At 42.5% G+C, this 23,633-nt stretch overlaps 1 protein-coding gene across 5 annotated transcripts in view; it reads left to right on the top strand.

Annotated features, from left to right (window-relative positions):
- Nucleotides 1-23,633, top strand: part of THRAP3 (thyroid hormone receptor associated protein 3) — a 74,493-nt gene that overhangs the window by 49,670 nt on the left and 1,190 nt on the right. For all 5 annotated transcript variants that reach the window (XM_022575241.3, XM_022575239.3, XM_089895923.1 and 2 more), the window contains 9 exons: nucleotides 5,376-5,543; nucleotides 9,872-10,777; nucleotides 12,313-13,026; nucleotides 13,969-14,141; nucleotides 14,871-14,982; nucleotides 16,618-16,702; nucleotides 18,827-19,014; nucleotides 21,458-21,653; nucleotides 22,124-22,267. In XM_022575241.3, the coding sequence (XP_022430949.1) occupies nucleotides 5,407-5,543; nucleotides 9,872-10,777; nucleotides 12,313-13,026; nucleotides 13,969-14,141; nucleotides 14,871-14,982; nucleotides 16,618-16,702; nucleotides 18,827-19,014; nucleotides 21,458-21,653; nucleotides 22,124-22,267 (2,655 nt within the window). In that variant the 5' untranslated portion in view covers nucleotides 5,376-5,406. The remainder of the gene's footprint in view (nucleotides 1-5,375; nucleotides 5,544-9,871; nucleotides 10,778-12,312; nucleotides 13,027-13,968; nucleotides 14,142-14,870; nucleotides 14,983-16,617; nucleotides 16,703-18,826; nucleotides 19,015-21,457; nucleotides 21,654-22,123; nucleotides 22,268-23,633) is intronic.

Here is a 23,633-nt window from a genome sequence, read left to right as displayed (position 1 = left end):
ACCATTAAGGGCTGCCAAGGTTGGAGCCCCAGGGCAGCCCATTGAGAAGCTGTATTTGGCACTACTTAGTTTTAGGAGCTCAGTCTCCTGCCAAATGTAACCTATCCACAGCGTTCCAAACATGGGGCAAACAGTATTAAATTTAACTACCGAAGTGTTTCTTCTGGTGAATTCAGCAAGACACCTACCATGTGCCAAGCACAATGCTGGCATAGTCACTAGGGACACTAAGAAGAAACTTAACAATCTGGAGTGAGAAGGGGAGAGGAGTAATTGAATTCTTTCTTATCTTTGAGAGTCTTTGATTTAGAGAAGCTTGCTTTGGCCCTCGCTGCCAATATTATTCTTGTTGCTGAAAAATAAGATCTGTATTTTTAATGACATAAAAGCCATGTAATTATATACCTTAAGGCCTTTGTTTTGTTTTACGTTAAAATGTTTCTGCTTTTGCAAGGACGAGTGGCTTGGAGAAGGCTTGGGCTTTAAAAAGGGTGGTGGGTCTGGAAATTACCCTCTCACGTGGCTCTGCAGAAGAGTTTAAAGATGAACCCTTCCTCCAAGTGACAGAATTATATCTGAAATCATTTCAGAAGGCTGTTTGAAATTCTACACTTGGGTTTTAAATAAAAAGGGGGGAGAGTAGAACAACAGCAGTATAAATACAAGATGGAGGAGGAGGATATCTTGCAGCTGAAGAAGGGTTTATGAGAAAGGATTTGAGGGCCTAGTGACTCATCTCACTCTGAATCAACATGTGGTGTGGCTGCCAGAAAGAGAAAGCTTAGGATGCATTAGTAGTGTCTAAATAGTTTTATAATAGGCCAAATTTGGTGAATTACATTTAGTTCTGAGTATCCCAGTGAAGGAGGACAAACTGGAATTGATTCAGTGGCAAACAGGGTGATAATGTGGATATGAAACCATGTCATCTGAAGGATGTTGGAAAGTTGAGGGTATTTGGATCATACCAGCCCTTAACTAGAAGTTTAGGAACTGGATCCTATATTTCTGCCTGCTAACATGCTGAGTACTACTTGTTCAATAGGTGGATTGTCTTATATTGCTGGTGTAGGAACATCGCTGTTTTATTCTGAATGAAACAGCATGTCCAGGAAGAGTAGGCTGAAGTACTGCTGAAGAAACAAAACTTCCTTTGGGGGAAATTTTAATTTGAACAGAAACCAAACTTCTTAAAGAAAAACCGGAACGAACTTTTTGGCCAACCCAATACTTGTAACATGTAAAATGTGCTAAGTTGATTTTCAAGGTGATATTTGTCTGTCGTACTTTCCATACTATTTTTAGAGCATGGACATGGAAGAAATGTTAGAAATGGGAAAAGCTATGTGTAAACACAATGAAGTTTTAAAGGTCTTCAAAGTAGAACTGTGAGTTGTTTTGAATGAATTTTGGTAATTTAATCAGATAGCTTTAGTTATGGTTGTCCGTACCTTACACGAAAATGTTTGTATAAAATGTTTATATACATGAAATCTATTTATGTATATCAGGAGAAGACACTTCTTGGTCTTTTGGACCTTTTCCTTTCTTGTGTGACTTGCTGTTTCATAGTCTTCGGGTGACAGCTTAAATGCCACCTCTGGACCATCCTATCTAAATAACTCACTACCACACTTCATAAATTTGCCAACATTATGCGCTCTTTGCCTTCTTCCTAGTACTTACCAGAATTTGAAATTACATTTTTGCTTGCTTGCTTGGTTATGATCTATCTGTAATTCTAGATTGTAAGCTCCATGGAGGCAAAGACCAAGTCTACTTTAATTTACCATTGTTTGTCCACTCTCTAGAGTTCTCTTGAATGAGTTAAGATATTCATTGATTTATTTCCAGCTCTGGTTTTGTATCATCCAAAGTTATTCCTCTTAACTCTCAGGGAATAGTGATGTTTTAAAATTAGTTTCAGTTCACATTAAAGAAATTCTAGGAGTGAGGGTGGTGTCACAGTATTGTGACTCTTGAGTACATTTGTCAATTCTAGTAAATTTAATATAGGTAGAAGTGTTAAATTTGGCTGTTTTTTTTTTTTTTTTTGGTATGCGGGCCTCTCCCGTTGTGGAGCACAGGCTCCGGACGCTCAGGCTCAGCGGCCATGGCTCACGGTCCTAGCCGCTTCGCGGCATGTGGGATCTTCCCGGACCAGGGCACGAACCCGTGTCCCCTGCATTGGCAGGCGGACTCTCAACCACTGCACCACCAGGGAAGCCCACTATTTGTATTTTTAAAAAATACTTTGCCTTCTTTCTATTTGTTCATTTGGTTGTGTCGGGTCTTAGTTGCTACCAGTGGGCTCCTTAGTTGTGGCACGTGTGCTCCTTAGTTGTGGCACATGTGCTCCTTAGTTGTGGCTTGCAGACTCCTTAGTTGTGGCATGCGAACTCTTAGTTGCGGCATGCATGTGGGATCTAGTTCCCTGACCAGGGATTGAACCCGGGCCTCCTGCATTGGGAGTGCGGAGTCTTAGCCACTGGACCACCAGGGAAGTCTCTCTATCTGTATTTAGATGACGACTTTTTCTTCCTTTTCATGAAAATTAGGTTCTTAATTTTCCAGTGACTTGGAGTTGAAATGAGTATTTCCTTTTCTACTGACTTGTTCCCCCTTCTCCTTTTTTTTTTTTTTTTCCCCTTTTTCCTGCCGGGCAGCGCAGGCTTGCAGGATCTTAGTTTCCCGACCAGAGATTGAACTTGTGCCCCCAGGAGTGAAAGTGAGGACTCCCTAACCACGGGGCCGCCAGGGAATTCCCTCCCCTTTTTAAAGTCTGATATTGTCCACCCATTGTGTAACTGATCTAAAAGGGTATTTATTTCTAGCCTAAGCTAAATTGAAGACTGGACAGAGAAGTTGCTAGGCAAAGATACCCCTAGACTTGTAACAGAAAAAAGCCATTTAGCAAGAATGAACCTAGAGAATCCCCAAATATGCTGAAGCCCAACCAGAAAAACAATGTATTTTCAATATTCAGTTTCTGTAAATTGCTTATTTACACCTCCACCTCATATCTCCAAATAACTTATTCCTCTACCCTGGCTTTGTATAACGACACTGCTTCCAAAAATCGGTTCCAAACTGAAACATCTTTGACCTTGCTAAAGCATGTAACAGTTTGATCCTTTTGGTAGGATCTAGACTGTAGGTCTTTGGTATCCTCATTTAGCAATCTCTTACTCATCACTGTTTGTCTCTGGCTTCCTAGCAGTTTCTCAGTCTTCTTCTAAATTTATGTCTCTGAGATTATGGTTATTTCCCTTATGAGCTGGAGCTATAGCAGCTTCTTGGATTTCTTTGCCTTTCCAAAAGTTCTTAAAATTCAAGTCTAAAACTTGAATATAGTAATTATAAACAGATACCACCTTTCAGTTTGTCTCTGTCTTGCCCTCTTTACCAGATCCTAAACTCAATAGGAGTGGAGACTTGAATTCATTTATTCATCCCACAAGTCTCTGCATGCCTTCTGTGTGCCAGACACTGCTCTGGCGAGGCTGTATAATGGTAGTTAAGAGCACTGGTTTAGAGCCAGGTCACCTGGGTTCAAATCCCAGCCCTGCCACTTAAAGCAGTGTGCCCTTGGGCAAGTTAGTTACCTTCTTTATGTCTCAGTATCCGCATCTGTAAAAAGGGATGTAATAATACCCTCCTTGAGGATAAGTTAATAAAAATACTGTTTAAGTGTTTGCTGTTCTGGGCATTGAGGATACAACAGTAAATAAGAAAGATGAGATTTCTGCTGGTGGGAGCTTACATCCTACTTGGGTAGAGGAGGAAAAACAAAGTAAACAAGTACAAAGTAAACAAGTTTCAAGTACTGGATTTAATGCTGGGAAGAAGAAAACAAGGTACTGGACTAGAACTTAGAGAATGACTGCGTGGCTGCTTTTGATTGGGTGGCCAGGGCAAACCTCTGGGGAGATCGCCTTTGAGTTGGGATCTGAATAACAAGAAAATCTGAGAGGTAGGGGAGGGTGAAATGTTCATTGATTATTGTTTTCCCTTCACAAGCCAGGCACAACATTACATAAAAGAATCTTTTGTTAAGCAGTGAGACAGCGAGGGTGATAGGATAGGTCCTGGAGTTCTGGTCTGGTTTAGGTATTAACTAGCTTTCTGATCTTTGAAAAAAAAAAAGGAAAAAACAATTTTGTTTTTTTCATGGGAAAATGACCCTGAAAGAAGGTTGACTCTTGAAGCTAGTGATGGGCTAGAAGAAAGTAGAGGTTCTTCTCCTTATACATTACTTTAGTCCTATGTTTATGGATTAATATCCTGTATTTTGGGACTTCTCTGGTGGCGCAGTGGTTAACAATCTGCCTGCCAATACAGGGGACGTGGGTTCGAGCCCTGGTCCAGGAAGATCCCACGTGCCGCAGAGCTGCTAAGCCTGTGCGCCACAACTACTGAGCCTGCGCTCTAGAGCCCGCGAGCCACAAGTACTGAAGCACGCGCGCCTAGAGCCCGTGCTCCGCAACAAGAGAAGCCACTGCAATGAGAAGCCCGCACACTGCAACAAAGAGTAGCCCCTGCTCGCCACAACTAGAGAAAGCCAGTGCGCAGCAACGAAGACCCAACGCAGCCAAAAAAAAAAAATCCTATATTTTACAGGATGTAGTACATCCTGTTGTGGTATTACAATATTTGAGAATATTCTGTCACACTTTTTCTTTTGAGCACAAATAAACAGATTTTAATTCTTTGATAAGATAAATAGTACACATAGGTACTTGGTAATACTGATAAAAAAGAAGATAAAAGTTAGAAAAATACAAAATGGAAAGATATAACTATAGATGTAATGAGCAGATGTATGATTATAATTATAGGTGTAATACATAATTGTAGGTGTAAAGGAGATTACAGAATCTCTCACACTTTAAACCTTTTCCTTTGAAGTAAATATTAAGGGTATGCCTCATGGATTCAGGGTCCAGGAAGTAGGGAAATGGTAAGATGTGCCACAAACTCTATAACCAAGATGTCATTGCATAGAGTTTCTTCTGTGAGGACTGGGAAGCCTGTCTCAGGTCATCTCAGTACTTTTATTAACAGTTAACTTAGTTTGCAAAACTTGTCTGCTTATTGAGAAAAGACTGTGTGCCCCAGGTTATCAATAGCTCTCCTCATTTTTGTCTGTGTTTCATGGTGTCCCCCAGTTAGAGTTACAGGTCAGGTTTTCCATTTGCTGCTGTGGGTTGGTACGTTGGGAATTGTACCGCTTAGAAATCCCCCTTGGTAAAAGGGCAAAGAGTGTTTGGTTTGGTTTGGTTTTAGCAGTCATTTCATCTTTTTTGTTTGTTTCTAAGTGTCCATAGAAGTTCAAGGGACTCACTCATTTGTTTGATTCTGTTTTTTTACATTAGGTGTAATTGAAAAGCGACCCTCTCTTTAGAGATGTCAAAAACAAACAAATCTAAGTCTGGATCTCGCTCTTCTCGATCAAGATCTGCATCAAGATCTCGTTCTCGTTCGTTTTCGAAGTCTCGGTCCAGAAGTCGGTCTGTCTCTCGTTCAAGGAAACGCAGGCTGAGGTAAGGGGGTGTGATTGTATAATGAGATGATCATTGATCAGTCAGTATAGGTCTCTGAAGATCTTTTGTTAGACCCTTTCTGTGTCAAATGGAGGTGCGGGGTTGGCTTGAGGTGGAGTGTTGGGCGGTAAGATATTCCAGGTCTCTTCAAATGTTACAAATCCAAATCATCTTTGATTGCCATGCTGTTGGCCTAATTCCTTTTCTTTCCTGCCAGCACATACTGTTTTTCATCCACTGTGGAAGAAAGAGCATTTTATTTTTATTTAAGCTACTTGCTTCAAATCTCTACACCTGATTATTTTTCACTGAAGTATTTTTGGAGGCTTGGACCAAGGTTTATTTGCACCATCAGCAGAGAAAGGATAGCTAAGAGGATTAATAGTATGATCAACATTGCAAGGAAAAGAAACCTTAACTCACTAAAATAATTAAACCTTAAAAAACTTAATCAGGAGTCCTTTGTATATATATACCTGATACGCCAGCTGCTGACAAGCTGCATCTATTTACTAAAACACATCTTGCAACTGCCTAAAAAAATCACTATTGTAGACATCACTTTGCCTTAGTAAATATGCAGATAATTCTTTTGAATTTATTGCCAGTATTCTTTAATTTAGTCAGTTTCTACAGCTTTAGTTGGATTATTTCCTATTTCAGCTGTCTTGGAATATAATGCCAAACTTCCCGCATCTTTCCTCTTTTGTTGTGTTATGAGTTCGGTTTTTCATTCTTTAAAACTTTCTTTTGTGAGTAGATAAGAACCTGTTAGTAAATATAAGTTTCTATATGTGTGTTAGAGAAATATTGATGTATCTAAATGTTTAAATACCAAAAGGGGATTTTTGTACAATTTCATTCTTTTTGTCAGAGCTGCAGTAGGCAAGGAGACAATTTCTCAGTTTTACCACTTGGCGCCCCTGCTGATTATTTTAGATGAGTATCTAGAGCCCTTCTCTGAAATGAATTACACAGTTTAAAATAAACTCAGGAATAGTTGTTATTAATCTTTATTGATGGTTTCCATAGTCCTACTCCTAAAAGAGTCTATAAACAAATAGTTGGTAGGCTCCCCCCCCACCCTCCCAACAAGAATAAGTTAATTCTTTTTTTTAAATACATTTATTTATTTCTATTTATTTTTTAATTTTGGCTGTGTCGGGTCTTCGTTGCTGTGTGCGGGCTTTCTCTAGTTGCAGCGAGCAGGGGCTATTCTTCGTTTCGGTGTGTGGGCTTCTCATTGTGGTGGCTTCTCCTGTTGTGGACCACAGGCTCTAGGCATGCGGGCTTCAGTAGTTGTGGCACGTGGGTTCAGTAGTTGTGGTTCGCGGGCTCTAGAGCACAGGCTCAGTAGTTGTGGCGCACGGGCTTCGTTGCTCCACGACATGTGGGATCTTCCTGGACCAGGGCTGGAACCCGTGTCCCCTGCATTGGCAGGTGGATTCTTAACCACTGCACCACCAGGGAAGCCCAAGAATAAGTTAATTCTTAAATGGAATCTGTGAGAAGCCTGTCTGAAAATTAATTTCAGAGCAGAGATTGAACAAAAAATAGGTGTGCATAAATGTTAATGACTTCCATATAGTGTAGAACAGGAAGTTATAAACTTTGAGTCTCTCACTCAAAAACACTTTTTTTTTTTTTTTTTAAGATAACATTACACCTTGAGGATAACCAATCCTAACTTTATTTTTCTCTCCCATGTTTCTTGGGCACACATTTTTATACCAAGCTTTGTTTGAGGCCTGTGCTAGATAGAGTCTCTCTGTTGCCCAATTGTGTCAGAGTCTGTATGTAAGTAAAATTCTCTTTTATCTTCTCAAACCCCACCCCCACCCCCCAAAAATGAGGGAAAGCCCACTAAATATATCTACCCCAGGAATTTGCTATCAAGGCCATAGGACCGAGCAGAGACTCTTAGTAAACTCCTACCTTGCGCCCAGAGTCTTTTGATCTGGTTTGCTTAAATCTCAGTTTCAGCTCATTTGGTTCTTTAAAACTTAATCTAGTAAATGGAAACTAAATAATTGGTTCAAAAAGAAGAGGCTGTACAACCAAAACTGAGAGAGAAAATTGAACTGACATAACCCAAATTGAAAAATGTTTACCAGTTCTGAAGTATTTGTGATAGCTAGAGTTCTGGGCGGATCTCTCTGGACAGATTGCTTCTCCTTATTCTGCAGGTCATTTGGCATGGTCATCAACTTGGCAAATGAGGGAAAGATACCTTATGCAGGCAATATGTGCCGGGGTAGGTCTAGAGCCACTCCATGTGCTGTCCTAATACCTGTAAGATTATTTTGGAGGAATATCTCCACTAGAAAACAAGTTTTTATATTTGATTCTAGTCTGACTTCTCTGCTTTTTAGAAACAGATAAATTTGCCGCTGGATGTTCAATTTTTAATTCTGGCTTATCTGTTTCATGATTTTTTTCTTTTGTTTTCCCTCTCCTACAAGGAAAGTATACTGTCCAGAGAGTTTGAGAAACCATACCTTTAAATTAACTTAGCTGCTGAGTTCTACAGAATTGGAGAAAATTGGTTGTTTCCTTGTATTTCACAGACTGTTGTATCCTTTTAAATGACTTCTCATAAATAAATTCATTTGCAATCTGCAGAGACTCATATTCCTGCATCCGTGCAGTGACTGCGGGTTTTGGATGCAGTATGCCGCAGGGCCCTCACTAGTAATTGGTGACAGAAGCAGCAGTAGCCTCTGAGGATGGGAACATGAATAAAACCCTCCTTAGTGCTGGTGGTGCATCACCTCCCTCAAGTACAGCCATTAAATTGGGTCATATTCAGTTTCATAGCTGCATCTGCCTCTCCCTTCTTTCTTACATTGTTCTATTTTCGAATGAAAAGTGTGAAAGGTAAGTTTGTTTTTTTAAATTGTACTTAAATAGCAACCATTAACAACCATCACTATGCTACATCTTCACTAGTTCCTGTTGTTCTTGGAGTAGATAAAGAACCTGAGCATGGTGGGTAGTAAGTAGTGGGAAACCAATCCCACTTTATCTTCTAAGTGTAAGTTTCTTTCTAAAAATAACATTCTGTTTAGTTGTTAAAACCTGTCACATTTGCATCTGTTTCCAGTTAGGTCTGATATGAGAAGCCCTGCTTATGAACTGAAGGGTTTTTATTCTATATGTAAAGAAAATATTTTTGGAGTTTTCTAGTAATTTTACATATTTCTAGTTAACTACTTAGGAGTAGTGACTAATTAATGCTCTATATCATAGTTGACATGACAAGTGGTATCAAAGAACGCCACTGGATTTTCCACACCAACAAATACAGTTTTTGGCTTTTTGATGGAAACAGCTCCCTGTCATTGACAAGCCTGGCATTTGTGAACATGTAATTTTTACAGAGTTAGGTTACTGTTGAATCCCCACTGGTCTGGAAATGTACCTTTGCTAAATTAGAGTTCTGTATTGTTAAATGAAGAAGAACACCACTAGGCTTTAGGTTGACCTTAAAGATGTGCAAGTGTGGGGCTGTTTTTGTAGTTCCTCTTTGCTACCCTCTTGTGTGTTTTGATGTCTTATGGTCAGATGGTGCCCTCTTGTGGCACCTGGGTAAGACCTTGTAGTTCAGCCACAGAAACTTGACCTTCTAGATAATGAGACCATTTCCAGATTCCCAGTTTAAAAAAAACCAACAATATTTGTATGCTTTGCTGATCTGATTTCAGTTAAAATTCTTTTAAGCTTTGAACAGATGAGTTCTCTAAGTCCCTATTTAAGCATTCTTTGGTTTAGACCTGTTGTAACTTTTTTTTATACAACCCCAAGTCTTAGTGGAAGCTAAGAAATTAGCCCTGCACAGACAGAGAGAGGTGGATAGGATGGGGAGTAAGCAGTGTGGGGCCAGAGGATCTGAATAGTTACCTGTCTGGGTACCACAGCATGCAGGGATCACTTCCAATGACCCAGGGACCTACCTGTACAGTCCTCTGTGCCTGTGAAACTCTTAGCAAGTAGTATACTATATTAAAATGGTGCTTGTTTAGTTTACCACATTAGAAACATTTTTATATTCTCTCAGTCACTATAGAAATACATCTCCATTTAGAATGTGCTACAGTATTAATGAAGCATCTCAGTGTCTCATTTGTTAAAGTGCTTCTTTATTTTTGTACTTAATGTGGCCATAAGAGTAGAATTAATTATTTAAGTTTGTACCTTTCATTTGAAAACACTGAAGTTAAATGATACATAAGAAGAGGGATTTACCTCTTTGTTGGCAGGTTTTTCTTGAGTAAAAATGCTTGTGTCAAAAATTCAAACATTTCTTCCCTCCCCTGCCCCTCTTTCAGTTCTAGGTCTCGTTCCAGATCATATTCTCCAGCTCATAACAGAGAGAGAAATCACCCAAGAGTATATCAGAATCGGGATTTCCGAGGTCACAACAGAGGCTATAGAAGGCCCTATTATTTCCGTGGGCGCAACAGAGGCTTTTATCCATGGGGCCAGTATAACCGAGGAGGCTATGGAAACTACCGCTCAAATTGGCAGAATTACCGGCAGGCATACAGTCCTCGTCGGGGCCGTTCCCGATCCCGGTCCCCAAAGAGAAGGTCCCCTTCACCAAGGTCCAGGAGCCATTCTAGAAACTCCGATAAGTCTTCCTCTGACAGGTCAAGGCGTTCCTCATCCTCTCGTTCTTCCTCCAACCACAGCCGAGTTGAATCTTCTAAGCGCAAGTCTGCAAAGGAGAAAAAGTCTTCTTCCAAGGATAGCCGGCCGTCTCAGGCTGCCGGGGATAACCAGGGAGATGAGGCCAAGGAGCAGCCGTTCTCTGGAGGCACCTCTCAAGACACAAAAGCGTCTGAGAGCTCAAAGCCATGGCCAGATGCCACCACATACAGTGCTGGTTCTGCATCACGGGCCTCAGCCGTGTCTGAGCTGAGTCCTCGGGAGCGAAGCCCGGCTCTCAAAAGCCCCCTCCAGTCTGTGGTGGTGAGGAGGCGGTCACCTCGTCCTAGCCCTGTGCCCAAACCTAGCCCTCCGCTTTCCAGCACATCCCAGATGGGCTCAGCTCTGCAGAGTGGTGCTGGGTACCAGGCTGGGACACACCAAGGTCAGTTTGACCATGGCTCGGGGTCCTTGAGTCCATCCAAAAAGAGCCCCATGGGTAAGAGTCCACCAGCCACTGGCTCCACATATGGCTCATCTCAGAAAGAGGAGGCTGCTGCTCCAGGCGGAGCAGCCTATACAAAGAGGCAAGTATCTTGTTTCCCCTGTCTGGTTGTTTTTATCTCACCAGCCGGCAGTTTAGTTGTAATGTGATCTGTAGAGCTCTGATTAATGGTAATAAGGTAATCCCATTTCTTCAACTTTTCATTTAGCAAACTTTAAAGCATCACCCCAGGAAACCTTTAGCTTAACTCTAGTTTTCCTACCTTCCTGAATTTGTATTGCAGCATAAAGTTTCTTTAGACTACTCTGCAATGATGTTTTCACATTTAAAGTTTACCTTGGATTCTACCAGTATAAGCCAGAGAACAGTAGAGATTTGTGGGTCAGCCATCAAAAAATGTGGTCTTTACCAAAATGAATGGCTGTTGGAGCTGTTAGACCCTCTAGGACCTACCATCTCCTGTGATCAATCTGCATCAGTCCATCATGGTGAAGAGCTGCGCCCTCACACCCTCCAGTTGAGGAGACTGGGCAGAATGGGAAAGTCCAAGGCTTAGTCCAGGAAGACCTTGTTTTAAAATCACAAAGTGGGTGTATGTCCCAGTAGAAGCCAACCAGGCTGTGTGTTAGGAGAGGACATAACAGTGTCTCTGTCTTTCTACCCTGGGGGACACACTGAGTTGGAACTTGAATCTTTTTTATGTGGTTGGATGGATTGGGGTGGCAGAGATATAACAGGGAATTTGTACTGGGACCAGGTTGTTAAGAGGGCTTTACAGAGCAGGTGGTTCCCCTCCTGCCCCCACCTTTTCCTTTTATTAGCATATTCTTTGCTGCCCTGCTGTCCTTTGGTTCTTTTTTGTCATATTAATGCAACTATAACATGATCAGACTTTTTCCATTCATGGTACAAATGAGACGTTCAGAATCTGTACTTTGCAGCTTTCAGTAAGTCTGCTTTGAAATACAAGTTTTGTTCCTTGCCAGGACTATGAGTCTCATTAGAACACTTGGGCATGAGCTCTGCTTTTCCATAAGAATGAGTAGGATGATTTTTGCCCCCTCCCCCAATTAACATGTATTCTGTTTTTATTTGTGTTTGCAGTATATTTCATACTTAGATCTTCTAGGTGACTTGAAGCAAATTTGAAGTCTCTTTTGAGACTTGTATTTCCAAATGTGAGTTGTATAAAAGCAAAACAGTCCAAGGTTGAACATTCTATGTTAACTTTGCTGAAAGCAGATTTTAAGTGACTGAGTGAAGGTTGGATAAGACCTTAAGTTTTTTTTTTCCTAGACCACTTACAGGTAAGTAGGTTTTTGTTTTTCAGTATCCTAAAAATTGCCTTTGCTATTTTCTTTTTGTTTGTTTTTATAATACACAACTCCATAGACCATATAGTTTTCTCTTAAATGCCAAGTTCATAGATCTGTGAAGAGCAGTTTTTTAGAAATTAATAGAAGGTAACCAAGACTCCTTTCGTAACACTGGAATCCACAAGACATGCTTATTAGAGAAGCAGAATCCTAAGACCGTACGCACATGGTGCTAGTTTATTTTAGATCAAGTTGCTTAAGAAGCCTCTTGTGTGTGTCTCCCTTGTGTTTTCATAACTAGGTATCTAGATGAGCAGAAGACAGAGAATGGAAAGGATAAGGAACAGAAACAAACAAATACTGATAAAGAGAAAATGAAAGAGAAAGGGAGCTTCTCTGATGCGGGCTTGGGTGATACAAAAATGAAATCTGATCCATTTGCTCCCAAAACTGATACTGAGAAGCCTTTCCGGGGTAGCCAGTCTCCTAAAAGGTATAAGCTCCGAGATGACTTTGAGAAGAAGATGGCTGACTTCCACAAGGAGGAGATGGATGATCAAGATAAAGACAAGGGTAAAGGAAGGAAGGAATCTGAGTTTGATGATGAACCCAAATTCATGTCGAAAGTTGTAGCAGGTGCAAACAAAAACCAGGAGGAGGAAAAGTCAGGCAAATGGGAGGGCCTGATGTACGCACCGCCAGGGAAGGAAAAGCAAAGAAAAACGGAGGAGTTGGAGGAAGAGTCTTTCTCAGAGAGATCCAAAAAGGAGGATCGGGGAGGACCCAAGAGAACCGAAAGTGGGCACAGGGGATTTGTGCCTGAAAAAAATTTCCGAGTGACTGCTTACAAAGCAGTCCAGGAGAAAAGCTCATCACCTCCCCCGAGAAAGACCTCTGAGAGCCGAGAGAAGCTAGGAGCCAAAGGAGACTTTTCCACGGGGAAGTCTTCCTTTTCCATTACTCGAGAGGCCCAGGTCAATGTCCGGATGGACTCTTTTGATGAGGACCTTGCCAGGTGAGCTGTAGTCCATCTTGACCCTCAGGGCTTTAGTAGCCTAACCTCTCTCCCTGAGGTCATTCTGGAACGAGGACAGGCCCCTCATGTATTTCCCCGCTGTCTCATTTTCAGTGTGGATACCCTCGTGTCTCTGTTTTCAGTGGAGAAGTGTGCATCACTGAGCAGTTATATGTTGGGGGCAGTATCATAGCAGTGGTGAAGCGTCTTTTTACACTATAGTGACTGGCTTTTTTGATGCTGGGTCCCCTCTGCTTCTCTCTTGCACTCTATTCATCACATTGTAAGCTCCCCTGCCGGCCCCATTCCACCCCCGTCCTGTTGCCTTCCTAAATGTGCTTGAGATGTCTTTTGCCTGTGGAGCCATGCAGGGTCCATTTTTCCATTCTTAGCTAAGTCACAATATCTATTTTTACAGGTCTTCATGAAATAATGTAACAGTTTTAAAGTTGGGGCTGGGGGCAGGAGAACTTCAGGAAAGAGTGATGAAGCCCAGGCTGCTTTTTACCTGGTGTAAAAACTGCAAAGCCAGTTGGAAGTCTCCTGAACAGCATTCTAGCCACATCCCACTCTTGCTGCATTGTGTCACTTCACTGAGTGGCCCTGGATGGCCAAACTAGTTGGTCTTTTAAAACACCTTCCTGTTTGTCATCTGTTAAAACCAGCAGAGACCCCCCAGAACAGAATCACTGAGGTTTAATGCTTCATCCTACCCATGTGTTCCTATTAAATTCCAACGGGGAAAAGGGAAGAGAGAGATCTTGGATGCCTTTTCCCATAGTTATGGTGCATTGAAGTTACTTTTTACTTTGGTAGGAATTAAAAAAGGAACTTTACAGATAAATTTAACTCTTTTAAAGCACGCTCTTCATTTTTAGGATTTAAACGTTCTGACTTTCTGTGTATCTTGTTACATTGGGCCTCCCTGTGTTTCTTTTTCAGACCCAGTGGCTTATTGGCTCAGGAGCGAAAGCTTTGTCGGGATCTAGTTCATAGCAACAAAAAGGAACAGGAATTTCGATCCATTTTCCAGCACATACAGTCAGCTCAGTCTCAGCGGAGCCCTTCAGAACTGTTTGCCCAGCATATAGTGACCATCGTTCACCATGTTAAAGGTGAGTCCAGACCCCAGCCTCCTCAAGCTCCCTTTCCACGTGCTTAGCTTCCTCTCTAACAAGCAGAAGGATGAGTGGGGGAATGAGGGAGTCTATCAGGGATCTTTATCTCATTGATAGGGGCCTTTGAAGCTATGGGCTAACTTGAAGGAAATTTCTTCCAGGGAGAAGTTTCCATTTTTTAATTACAGAGCTGAACATTATGAAATGCTAGTGGTAACCTGTGATCATGAGAATAAGTAAAATTCATGTGAAGGTTTAAATTGCTTGAAAAGGAGATATGAAGGTGACTTTCTCAGCCCCTCTGTCTTTTCCTGTCTAGTAGCTAGAATCCTCTAGAGGCTTCTTGTAGATCTTGGGGTATGGATATCTTCCCCACATTATTTTGCCATCTTCTGGGCAAATGGAGGTGGACAGGCTGGGGAATGTCATGTAGAATCTGGGTTTGGGCCAGTTGTGGGTTCCATCTGAAATTGGAACTCAAGCAGGAGCTGGTGCTCTGAATCAAAGGATAGTAAGCTCTAGTTTCTCTCTTTGTATCCATGTCCTACAGTGGAAATCAGACATTGGATTTTGTCTGAACCAGCCATTTTTCCTTCTTCTTCCTAATGTTTTTTATATGGACTTGACTACTTTAGTCACATCTCTGTGGTTATAGGTCCATGCACACAAGTTGAATGTTGGGTGTGCCTTTGATAGCCTGATATGTTTTTCTTTGACTCCCCACAGAGCATCACTTTGGGTCCTCGGGAATGACATTGCATGAACGCTTTACTAAATACCTAAAGAGAGGAACCGAGCAGGAGGCAGCTAAAAACAAGAAAAGCCCAGAGATTCACAGGTGAGGACCTCAGCCTTACAGTAGAGGTGGTCATAAAAGTCTGCTCATCAGATAATAAACTCGTCTTGTTTTTGCAACTTGTCAGTTACATTATCAGCAGAATTTAAGGTAGTGCCCTCCAGGCTCTAGGATAGTGGTTGTTTGTAGTGGAAAGGGTATGCTTTGATGACTATAAGTTTCTCACTTTGGGCCGGAGGAAAACAGCCCTTTTGGTATAAATGAACCCTTGTATTCTTGGGAGCTGGCAGACAGTAACCCAAGGTCACTGTGAGCTTTCTTTATATAGAGTAGATATTGTTTCTTTTTTTTTTTTTTTTTTTTTTTTTTTTTGCGGTACGCAGGCCTCTCACTGCTGTGGCCTCTCCTGTTGCGGAGCACAGGCTCAGTGGACATGGCTCACGGGCCCAGCTACTCCGCAGCGTGTGGGATCCTCCCGGACTGGGGCACGAACCTGTGTCCCCTGCATTGGCAGGCGGACTCTCAACCACTGCGCCACCAGGGAAGCCCTAGATGTTGTTTCTTTAAGCAACCCATGTATTTCATATATTAGTCCTTCCTTTGGAAGAATTTGCAGCAGGTGGGGGCTGGAGGTGGGAGTGCTTATAGGATTATGTCAAAGGGTTTAAAAGCCCAGAGGTTTAAACATTCGGTTGTTGGAGACTATTCATTCAGCAAATAGGGACTTTGTCTAGAAACAAAGTTGGTCTTTAATTATATAATAGTCAGCTCTTGAACCTTTGCAGGAGGTAGGAGGACCATGTTTGCACAGCAGTCTTGGATTTAGGGTCTTTGGGGATTTATGTCATGCCAGGCAGTTGTTTCTCACTTCGACCTCATCCTGTTGGTGAATAATGGGCCATTATATTTTATTTTATTTATTTTTATTGTATTTTTAAAAATATTAAATTTTATTTTTTTGGCTGCGTTGGGTCTTCATTGCTATGTGGTGGGCTTTCTCTACTTGTGGCGAGCGGGGGCTACTCTTCAGTGCACAGGCTTCTCCTTGAGCAGTGGTTTCTCTTGTTGCGGAACACGGGCTCTAAGCACGCGGGCTTCAGTAGTTGTAGCTCATGGGCTCTAAGCACGCGGGCTTCAGTCGTTGTGGCTCATGGCCTCTAGAGTGCAGGCTCAGTAGTTGTGGTGCATGGGCTTAGTTGCTTCATGGCATGTGGGATCTTCCCGGACCAGGGATTGAACCCGTGTCCCCTGCGTTGGCAGGTTGATTCTTATCCACTGCACCACCAGGGAAGTCCCAAGGGCCATTATATTTTAATTTCCAAGATGAAAACTGCTTTTTGAAGTTAGCAGGGCATAGATAATCTTGATGTGAATTTGAAATTATAGGCACGGCTGTAGGTGAGTCTGTTTTCCTGGCTGTAATGGTACTGGGTGGAATAAGATGTTTTTTCTGTTTGAGTTTGGAAAGTTGGGAGAGAGAGAGAGAGAGAGAGTGGGTGTATATGTGTTGTGCATGCATACACGCGCATGGACATCTATGGGAGAGTGTAAGTATATAAGCAAACAACGTAAGTGTAATAAAAAGGAATGCCTATGATTTGCACCACTCTACTTACGAACTGAGGTGCTATATTCACACTATGGAATGTTAAACAATTTTTGTGTTTTCAATTTTAGGAGGATAGACATTTCCCCCAGTACATTCAGAAAACATGGTTTGGCTCATGACGAAATGAAAAGTCCCCGGGAACCTGGCTACAAGGTGAACTGTTGCTTTGATCAGTAATTCCAGCAAAATGAGTGCGTTGGGCATGAACTTGACAGAAATGTGTTTGTTTAAATTACTCTCTACTTAAGTTTGTGTTTTTCTTTTAAGGATGGGCATAATTCTAAAAATGAACTACAAAGGGTTAATTTTTATTAAATGTATCAACAACCTTTGTGAAGTGGTTAGAATATGGTAAATGACCCCAAAGTCTATTGAGGTGAGCTTGAGAAAAAAAAGAGAGGAGTTTTGGAACAAGTGCCCATGATGAGAGAAGAAACTTTTTGTGATATTTTTCTGCTTGTAAGTATTATCAAATCAACTATATACATGCACTATTTCCAACCATGATTTCAAAGAGACATGCATGTCAGAGAAGAGTGCGATATTCATGTCTTAACTTAGTAGACTGTTCTAAGCAGCTGTCCAGATTTTCTCCTAACATTGCACCATGTCTATCATGTCGATTACTGTTACTCTAAAGCTAAACATTGCTTTGATAGCCCAGCTACATTCGTAATGATGTGCACGTAAACACTGTTATTAAGAGGTTAAAGCTTGTGTGCAGTCTTTTACTATGAGGTACTAGATTTGGGTTCTTAAAAATCTTAGTATTTCTTGACCACCATTCCCATATAGAGTTGTAATTTAAAATTAGAGATGGCTCTTCCGATGCTGCTGAAACCTTTTCTAAAAATAGTAATTTTTAAGTTTTCCAAGTAAATTTGTCTTATTGGTTGAATGTAATGAGAGGCACTCTTGTACAATCTCTCTTCTCTCCCATCCCCCTTTTCTTTTTCTCCAAGTACCCACCGGCTTTAACCATGTGAAATGCAAGGTTTTGAAACATCAGAAGAGATTCCGTCCTCTCTGCCCCACATAGCCTACTCATTAGAGGTGCTGTGGGCACTGCCTAAGGGAGCTGCAGCTGCGTTTTTCTTCTCTCTTTTTTTGTCTTTGGAGGGTACAGAGGCCCCATTCCCTCTGTCAGAAGAAAACCATGTGATAAAATAAACCAACTTACTACCTACCACTCCTGTTAATTAAATTATTTCAACAAAAAGCTTAGTTGTTTGTATAAGTAAAACGTTAATGCTAAGTGAACTACTCATCGCTTCCTCTTTTTAGGGAGTTTTTTGTTGTGTTTTTTTGTTTTTGGCTGCACTGTGCAGCTTGGGGGATCTTAGTTCCTGGACCCAGGGATTGAACCTGGGCCCTCAGCAGTGAAAGCATGGAGTCTTAACCACTGGACCTCCAGGGAAGTCCCTAAGGAGGTTTTACTTCCATGAGACAAATCTTAGTGTATAATGTGCCTGAAACCACATTGCACCTCTGCTCACTGAGATTCTAAAGAGCTGTCGAAAGCCCTTGGCATGATAGTTTGGGGTAGAAGGCCGCTGTTGTTGCTGGGCTCATGCTGTATCTGCAACATACATACCCTGATAGGTTACACTTCCTAGAAAGTTAGCAAAAAAAGGTTTTCTTTTTCTCTTTTCTTCCTTCCTTCCTCCCTCCCTCCCTTCCTTTTTTTTAAATAAACTTTGACTTGGTATTGCCACATTATGAATTCGTTATGCTTTTTGATATGCCTTTTCTAGAGAAATTTAATACAATTAAACATTTTGGAAGGCTGATTGAGTCTCCCATTGTCTGTCATTGGACTCAATACTGAGAGAGAATTCCAAGTAGAGGATAGGCCCAGGGCAGCTGCCACAGTGTAGGTAGGGGAAGATAACAGCATTTCCATTCTTCGTGGTGACTAAGCCTGAGCCAGCCTAACCAACACCTTCCAGAGTTGATTTTGGCCTTCTCAACTTGTTGGCTAGCCCGTCTTTACTGGGCCACAGAGGGAAACAGCAAAGTGAGGTGCGTGTACGTGTGTGTGTAGCATATGCAGAAGGTCTTCATGATTATTTTAGAGAACTGGTTTGGGCTCTGTAGGATCCTCATGAAGCGACTTCTGTGGACCATCCTGTATCCCTCCTGAGCTTGGGCGAGGTGCCTCACATTCCCAGTGCTTCCTCTGCACCACTCCAGTGGAGTAGAAGCCACAGTTCGTGGGGTGGTTGAGTTGGTAGCCCTGAATCCCCAAAACCTAAATTTTGATTTCTCTTTTGGCAGGCTGAGGGAAAATACAAAGATGATCCTGTTGATCTCCGCCTTGATATCGAACGTCGTAAAAAACATAAAGAGAGAGATCTTAAACGAGGTAAATCAAGAGAATCAGTGGATTCCCGAGACTCAAGCCACTCGAGGGAAAGATCAGCTGAGAAAACAGAGAAAACTCATAAAGGATCAAAGAAGCAGAAGTACGTAAGCCCCTGTCTGTCACCTCATTCAGACTCCTGAGTGGATTTCTTTGTCTGCCCACCATTAGGCTATATGGCAGACCCTCCAAGCCAGAGAACTTGGGGTTAGGAACGATGGCCACTTGTACAGTGTCTTTTTTTTAACTGTCAATTAAGGTCCCTAGATTGAAAATAGAACTTTAGCATGAAAGTAGGCATGATCCTTGTCTAAAGGAGGCCTCCTGGGAGATGGGCAGTTAATTTGGCTCTAGGGACAGTGTGGAAAATCATAGGGGAATTCCTTTTGCATTTGTTTTGGTCATGTTCTTTGACTTGTCCTTTCTCATCACAAATCTTCTTGGGAAGGTTATGTTTTAGAAATGGCTCAATGTTTTAGAAATGGCTCAAAGTTGTTGTCAGGTAATAATACTGTTTGGTCAGAGAAACAGGGTGGAACTAGATAGGACAAGATTGTTGATCGCCTTTTAAACTGGTTTCACAGACACTTCCAAGAGAGGTGTTACAAATATTCTTTAAACAAAGGTAGCATTGTTGAACTTCATAAGGCAGTATTTATGCCAAGGTCTTATCTCTATTTACATTTTTGAATGTTCCATGACTTTTCAGTCATGTCTCATTAAAGGTAGCACAATTGAAACCCCACACCTTCCTGTAAGAAGCTACACCACTTCTGTGTTTCTGAACTTTATCTAGCAAGCACTTTCATATCCATTTTCTGATAACAGTCCTTTGAGATAAGTTGGATAGTTAGTAGCTACCTGTTTTGCCCATTTGAAAGATAAAGAAGTAAGCTCAGAACGATTTGTCTAAGATTACACAGTAACAACTGACATCAAAACTCAGATCTTCTGTTCCACTTTGTCTACTCTTCCACTCAGTTACTTACACATTATGAGCCTTAGCAGCTTTCAGGGCTGCCCACAGATAAAAATCTGATAATCCTCACCAGGGAATGGAGGTGGGGGTATAGTAGTCTTCAACACTGTCACTGGTGGAAAGGGAGCAGAACCCCTCAAGCATTTCAGGGTTGGACTTGGATGACTGATCCTCATTTCTTTCCCTGGGACACAGGCCTTTACCTCTGACTTGTTGTGTAACCTTGACCAAGTCTCTTGCAACCGTAGTATTTTGTGACTGGGGCAAGAAGAAAAATGATAATTATGTCATTTTTCATTGTATATCACACTTCAGTTTAGAAGAACTTTTTCTCATATGACTGAAGAGTGGCTCACCCAAGATCACACAACTAATAAAAGGCAGTGTTGGGACTCAAATATGGGGCTTTCTGGAGTCTTAGGTTTGAAAACCTCTTGAAATGACACTGATTTCTAGGAGTCAAACATTTGAGTTCTAAGAATCCTGTGACAATAACTTAGATTTCCCCCTTTTTAAGAGTAAATGCTAGAAGGCACCAGTAGGATTCAAACATGTAAGTCTTTGATCTTCTCGAATGTTTGGGGGTGGGCTGGGGGGTTGCAAGGTACTTTCCTCCGTAGTGGAGGAGGGCAGTGATCGGTTACTGACACAGGCTGGCTTCTCCCTGTAAGTCCTCCTCTACTCCTGGGAGCCAGCCTTTCTGCCACCTTAGACGTGGTTGGTGCCCTTCTCCAGCACCACATGGCGGACTGGCCCCGACCTCCAGTACACAGACCGTGACTCATCATATTAGTCTGATTTGCCCTAGTCTGTAATTTCCCCCAGGTGAAGGGAAGGATGGGAAATAACTCTGAGGAGAGTTTCGACAAATCCTGTGCTTAATGACAGAAGCTGTTTGAGCTCACTGGAAAGCGGGGAGGTGGTTTGTGGAGTAGTGGTATAGTTAGTCGGAGCCAGGTTTGAATCCAGGCCTACTCAGCTCTGTCACCTGAACTTCCTATCTATAAAATGAGGGAAATAATACTGAATGATCATAATTGCCATTTACTACATGCCTGCTGTGTCAGTGTAGAGTTTTTAATTAAGCACATTGTTTTTTCAGTCTTTAGAGCACTGTCCCAAGACAGGTAGTGTTCTTCTTATGAGAAGTAGACCTAATGTAAAGCCGAAACAGATGGTAATATATAAAGCCTGTCCTGGTACCAGATACTCCGTGACTTTCAATACAATGTTAGTTTCCTTCTGCCTTTCTGATTCGTGCACATGTATTAGACTGAGCTGCCAGAGGCCACAGACTATGTTTTGTTGCTCCTTCTGTGTATGTCCCATGTTCATCACAGGCTCGGACATAGATATGTCACTCAGCATGACTGACAGAATTGGGAGGAAGCTCCCCAGGTTCCCTGGGTGTGTATGTTGGGGGTGAGTTCGTTTTTCAGGTTACTAGCCTTCAGTGTTTTCATCACAGACACACTCCTGATTGCCCTGTGCTGCTTATCCATGAGCCCCCAGCCAAAGGCTGTACCCTAGAGGCTTACTGATCTCCCTGCCTCTTCTATTTTCAAAGGAAGCACCGGAGAGCACGAGACCGGTCCAGGTCATCATCCTCTTCCTCCCAGTCATCCCACTCCTACAAAGCGGAAGAGTACACTGAAGAGACAGAGGAGAGAGAGGAGAGTACCACGGGCTTTGACAAATCAAGACTGGGGACCAAAGACTTTGTGGGTCCAAGTGACAGAGGAGGCAGAGCTCGAGGGACCTTTGTAAGACCCTGCCCCCTCTCCCTTTCTCTAAGCCCTTACTCCCACCAATTCTAATTATGTTCTTATCAGAATACTAATTTTGTTGCCCTTGATACAAGTAATTCAGTCTAAAGACCCTAGAATCTGTGGTTTCCCAATCCCCAGGCTTTCCATTTTTAGTGTTTTTGTTTGTTTGTTTCCTGTTCATAATCACTTAGCCAGAAAGTCTCTTAGGGCTTCTCTTCCGAACTTCCTCACTTGTCTTGACTCCTGTTGTGTGTAGGGAGGCCCTTATGCCATTTTGTCCTCTGTCTAGGCTGTAGACTTGAGATGAATGGAAAGGGAATGACTAGAAACCAGTTGACCAGCATATTGACTGGAGGACAGTTGTCTGTTTTGTGCCGGAAAAGTGTTTGAATAGAAGGCAAGGAATTGTTTTTCTCCATTCCTTACATGGTCCCTTTGTTCCTTTCCCCTGTTTATTGCCACAGCAATTTCGAGCCAGAGGAAGAGGCTGGGGCAGAGGCAACTACTCTGGTAACAACAGCAGCAGCAGCAACAACGATTTTCAAAAGAGAAACCGTGAGGAGGAATGGGACCCCGAGTACACACCCAAAAGCAAGAAGTATTACTTGGTATGTGTCTGGGGACAACCAGGAAGGGCCGGGGGCCTTTGGCACACACAGTAGCTGATACAGAGGCCTTAATTGGTCTTTCCAGAACTGTGATTAAATATGTGTGCAGGCGCTGCACTGGGTACATGCGTACTTGTGGGATGGCATAGTGCTGGCAAGATGAGTTCTCTAGAGAGGTAGTCCTGACCTTGAGAGCGCTATCTAAGACGTTTATGGATCCCAGGGTAAGCGGGGAAAGGTTCCTCTTGCCTTTTTAGTCTGTGAAATTGTTTTACTGCTCACCCACCCTAACCTAAGCCTCCCTCCAGCCTTTATGCAAGGGATAGAACCATAACCTTCCCCTGAGGCTGCAGTTCCACCCTGTCGCTCCCCAGCACAAGATTGACAGGAAAGACAGCTCAGGATCTCTTTTTGAGGAAGGGGACCTGCCTCCAAAATGAAACGCCACTGGGGCTTCTCTCTTCTAAGCTGTTGGTCATTGTCAGGTACCAGGCACCATCTGAGCCTCTCTGCCTCTCAGGTTAGGGCTCTTCTAAGCTGAATTACCTGGCCAGTGAGAGAGCTCTTTTGGCTTTGCTCAACAGCAGGCTCAGATCCAAGCAGACGTGACTCTTGAGTGTTGTAACCAAGGTCAGCTTGCAGCTGAGTCTCTTCATCACCCCTGAGGACTGGCATGGAAACAGGAAGCTAGGAAACAGGTTGCTGTGTAAATCACTGTGTATAGCCAACTTCACTTTTCTAGGGCTGCTGGTAGCTACTTTGGGACTCCTAGAGGACCCTTGAACCTATATCTAGGGAAATGTTGCCTGGGCCCAGGATAGGTACTGGAGTGGGGCTGCTTAAGGGAAGGATTAAAGGCCACACAAAGCCCCTTTCCCTGCCCCATCTGTCCCCTGAAGGAGCATTGCCAGCCTGATTCATTTAGGCTAGTGAATAAGCAGCTGGCCCTTTAGCTGAGCTAACCCCTCAGGGGCCTAAGGCACTACTTGTGTGGGTGGAGGATTTAGACTCTTTGAAGCCATGGGGCTGATAGGTAACAGTGACTTTTCAAAATGCTTTGTCATTTCATTCTTTTTCACTGGATCCCTTCTTCTCTTCTCATGTGATCATCAGACCAGGGATTGTTTGAGTTGTAGGTTTTGTTTTTTCTACTCTGCCACACTGCCTTCTTGCGTAAAACTAAAGAGGGGAGGGATACAAGACGGGAGGCTGGGTTCTGGTCCTGCCTTTGCCAATAACTGGTCTGAGACCATGAGCAGATCATTTTCCCTTGGTCTCACGGCCTGTTCTTGGCTGAGGGGGAGGGTTGGGGAGAGCTAGAGTCCCAACTATGTGTGTGTTCTGTGTTGCTTCATCTCTTACCATC

Source organism: Delphinapterus leucas, chromosome 1 (assembly GCF_059928025.1).
Source record: "Delphinapterus leucas isolate spDelLeu-1000000601 "Yukka" chromosome 1, BTC_Dleu_Yukka2, whole genome shotgun sequence".
In the NCBI taxonomy this organism is placed as follows: Eukaryota; Metazoa; Chordata; class Mammalia; order Artiodactyla; family Monodontidae; genus Delphinapterus; species Delphinapterus leucas.
The sequence above is the reverse complement of the archived record's forward strand: the minus strand, read 5'-3'. Positions and strand labels throughout refer to the sequence as shown.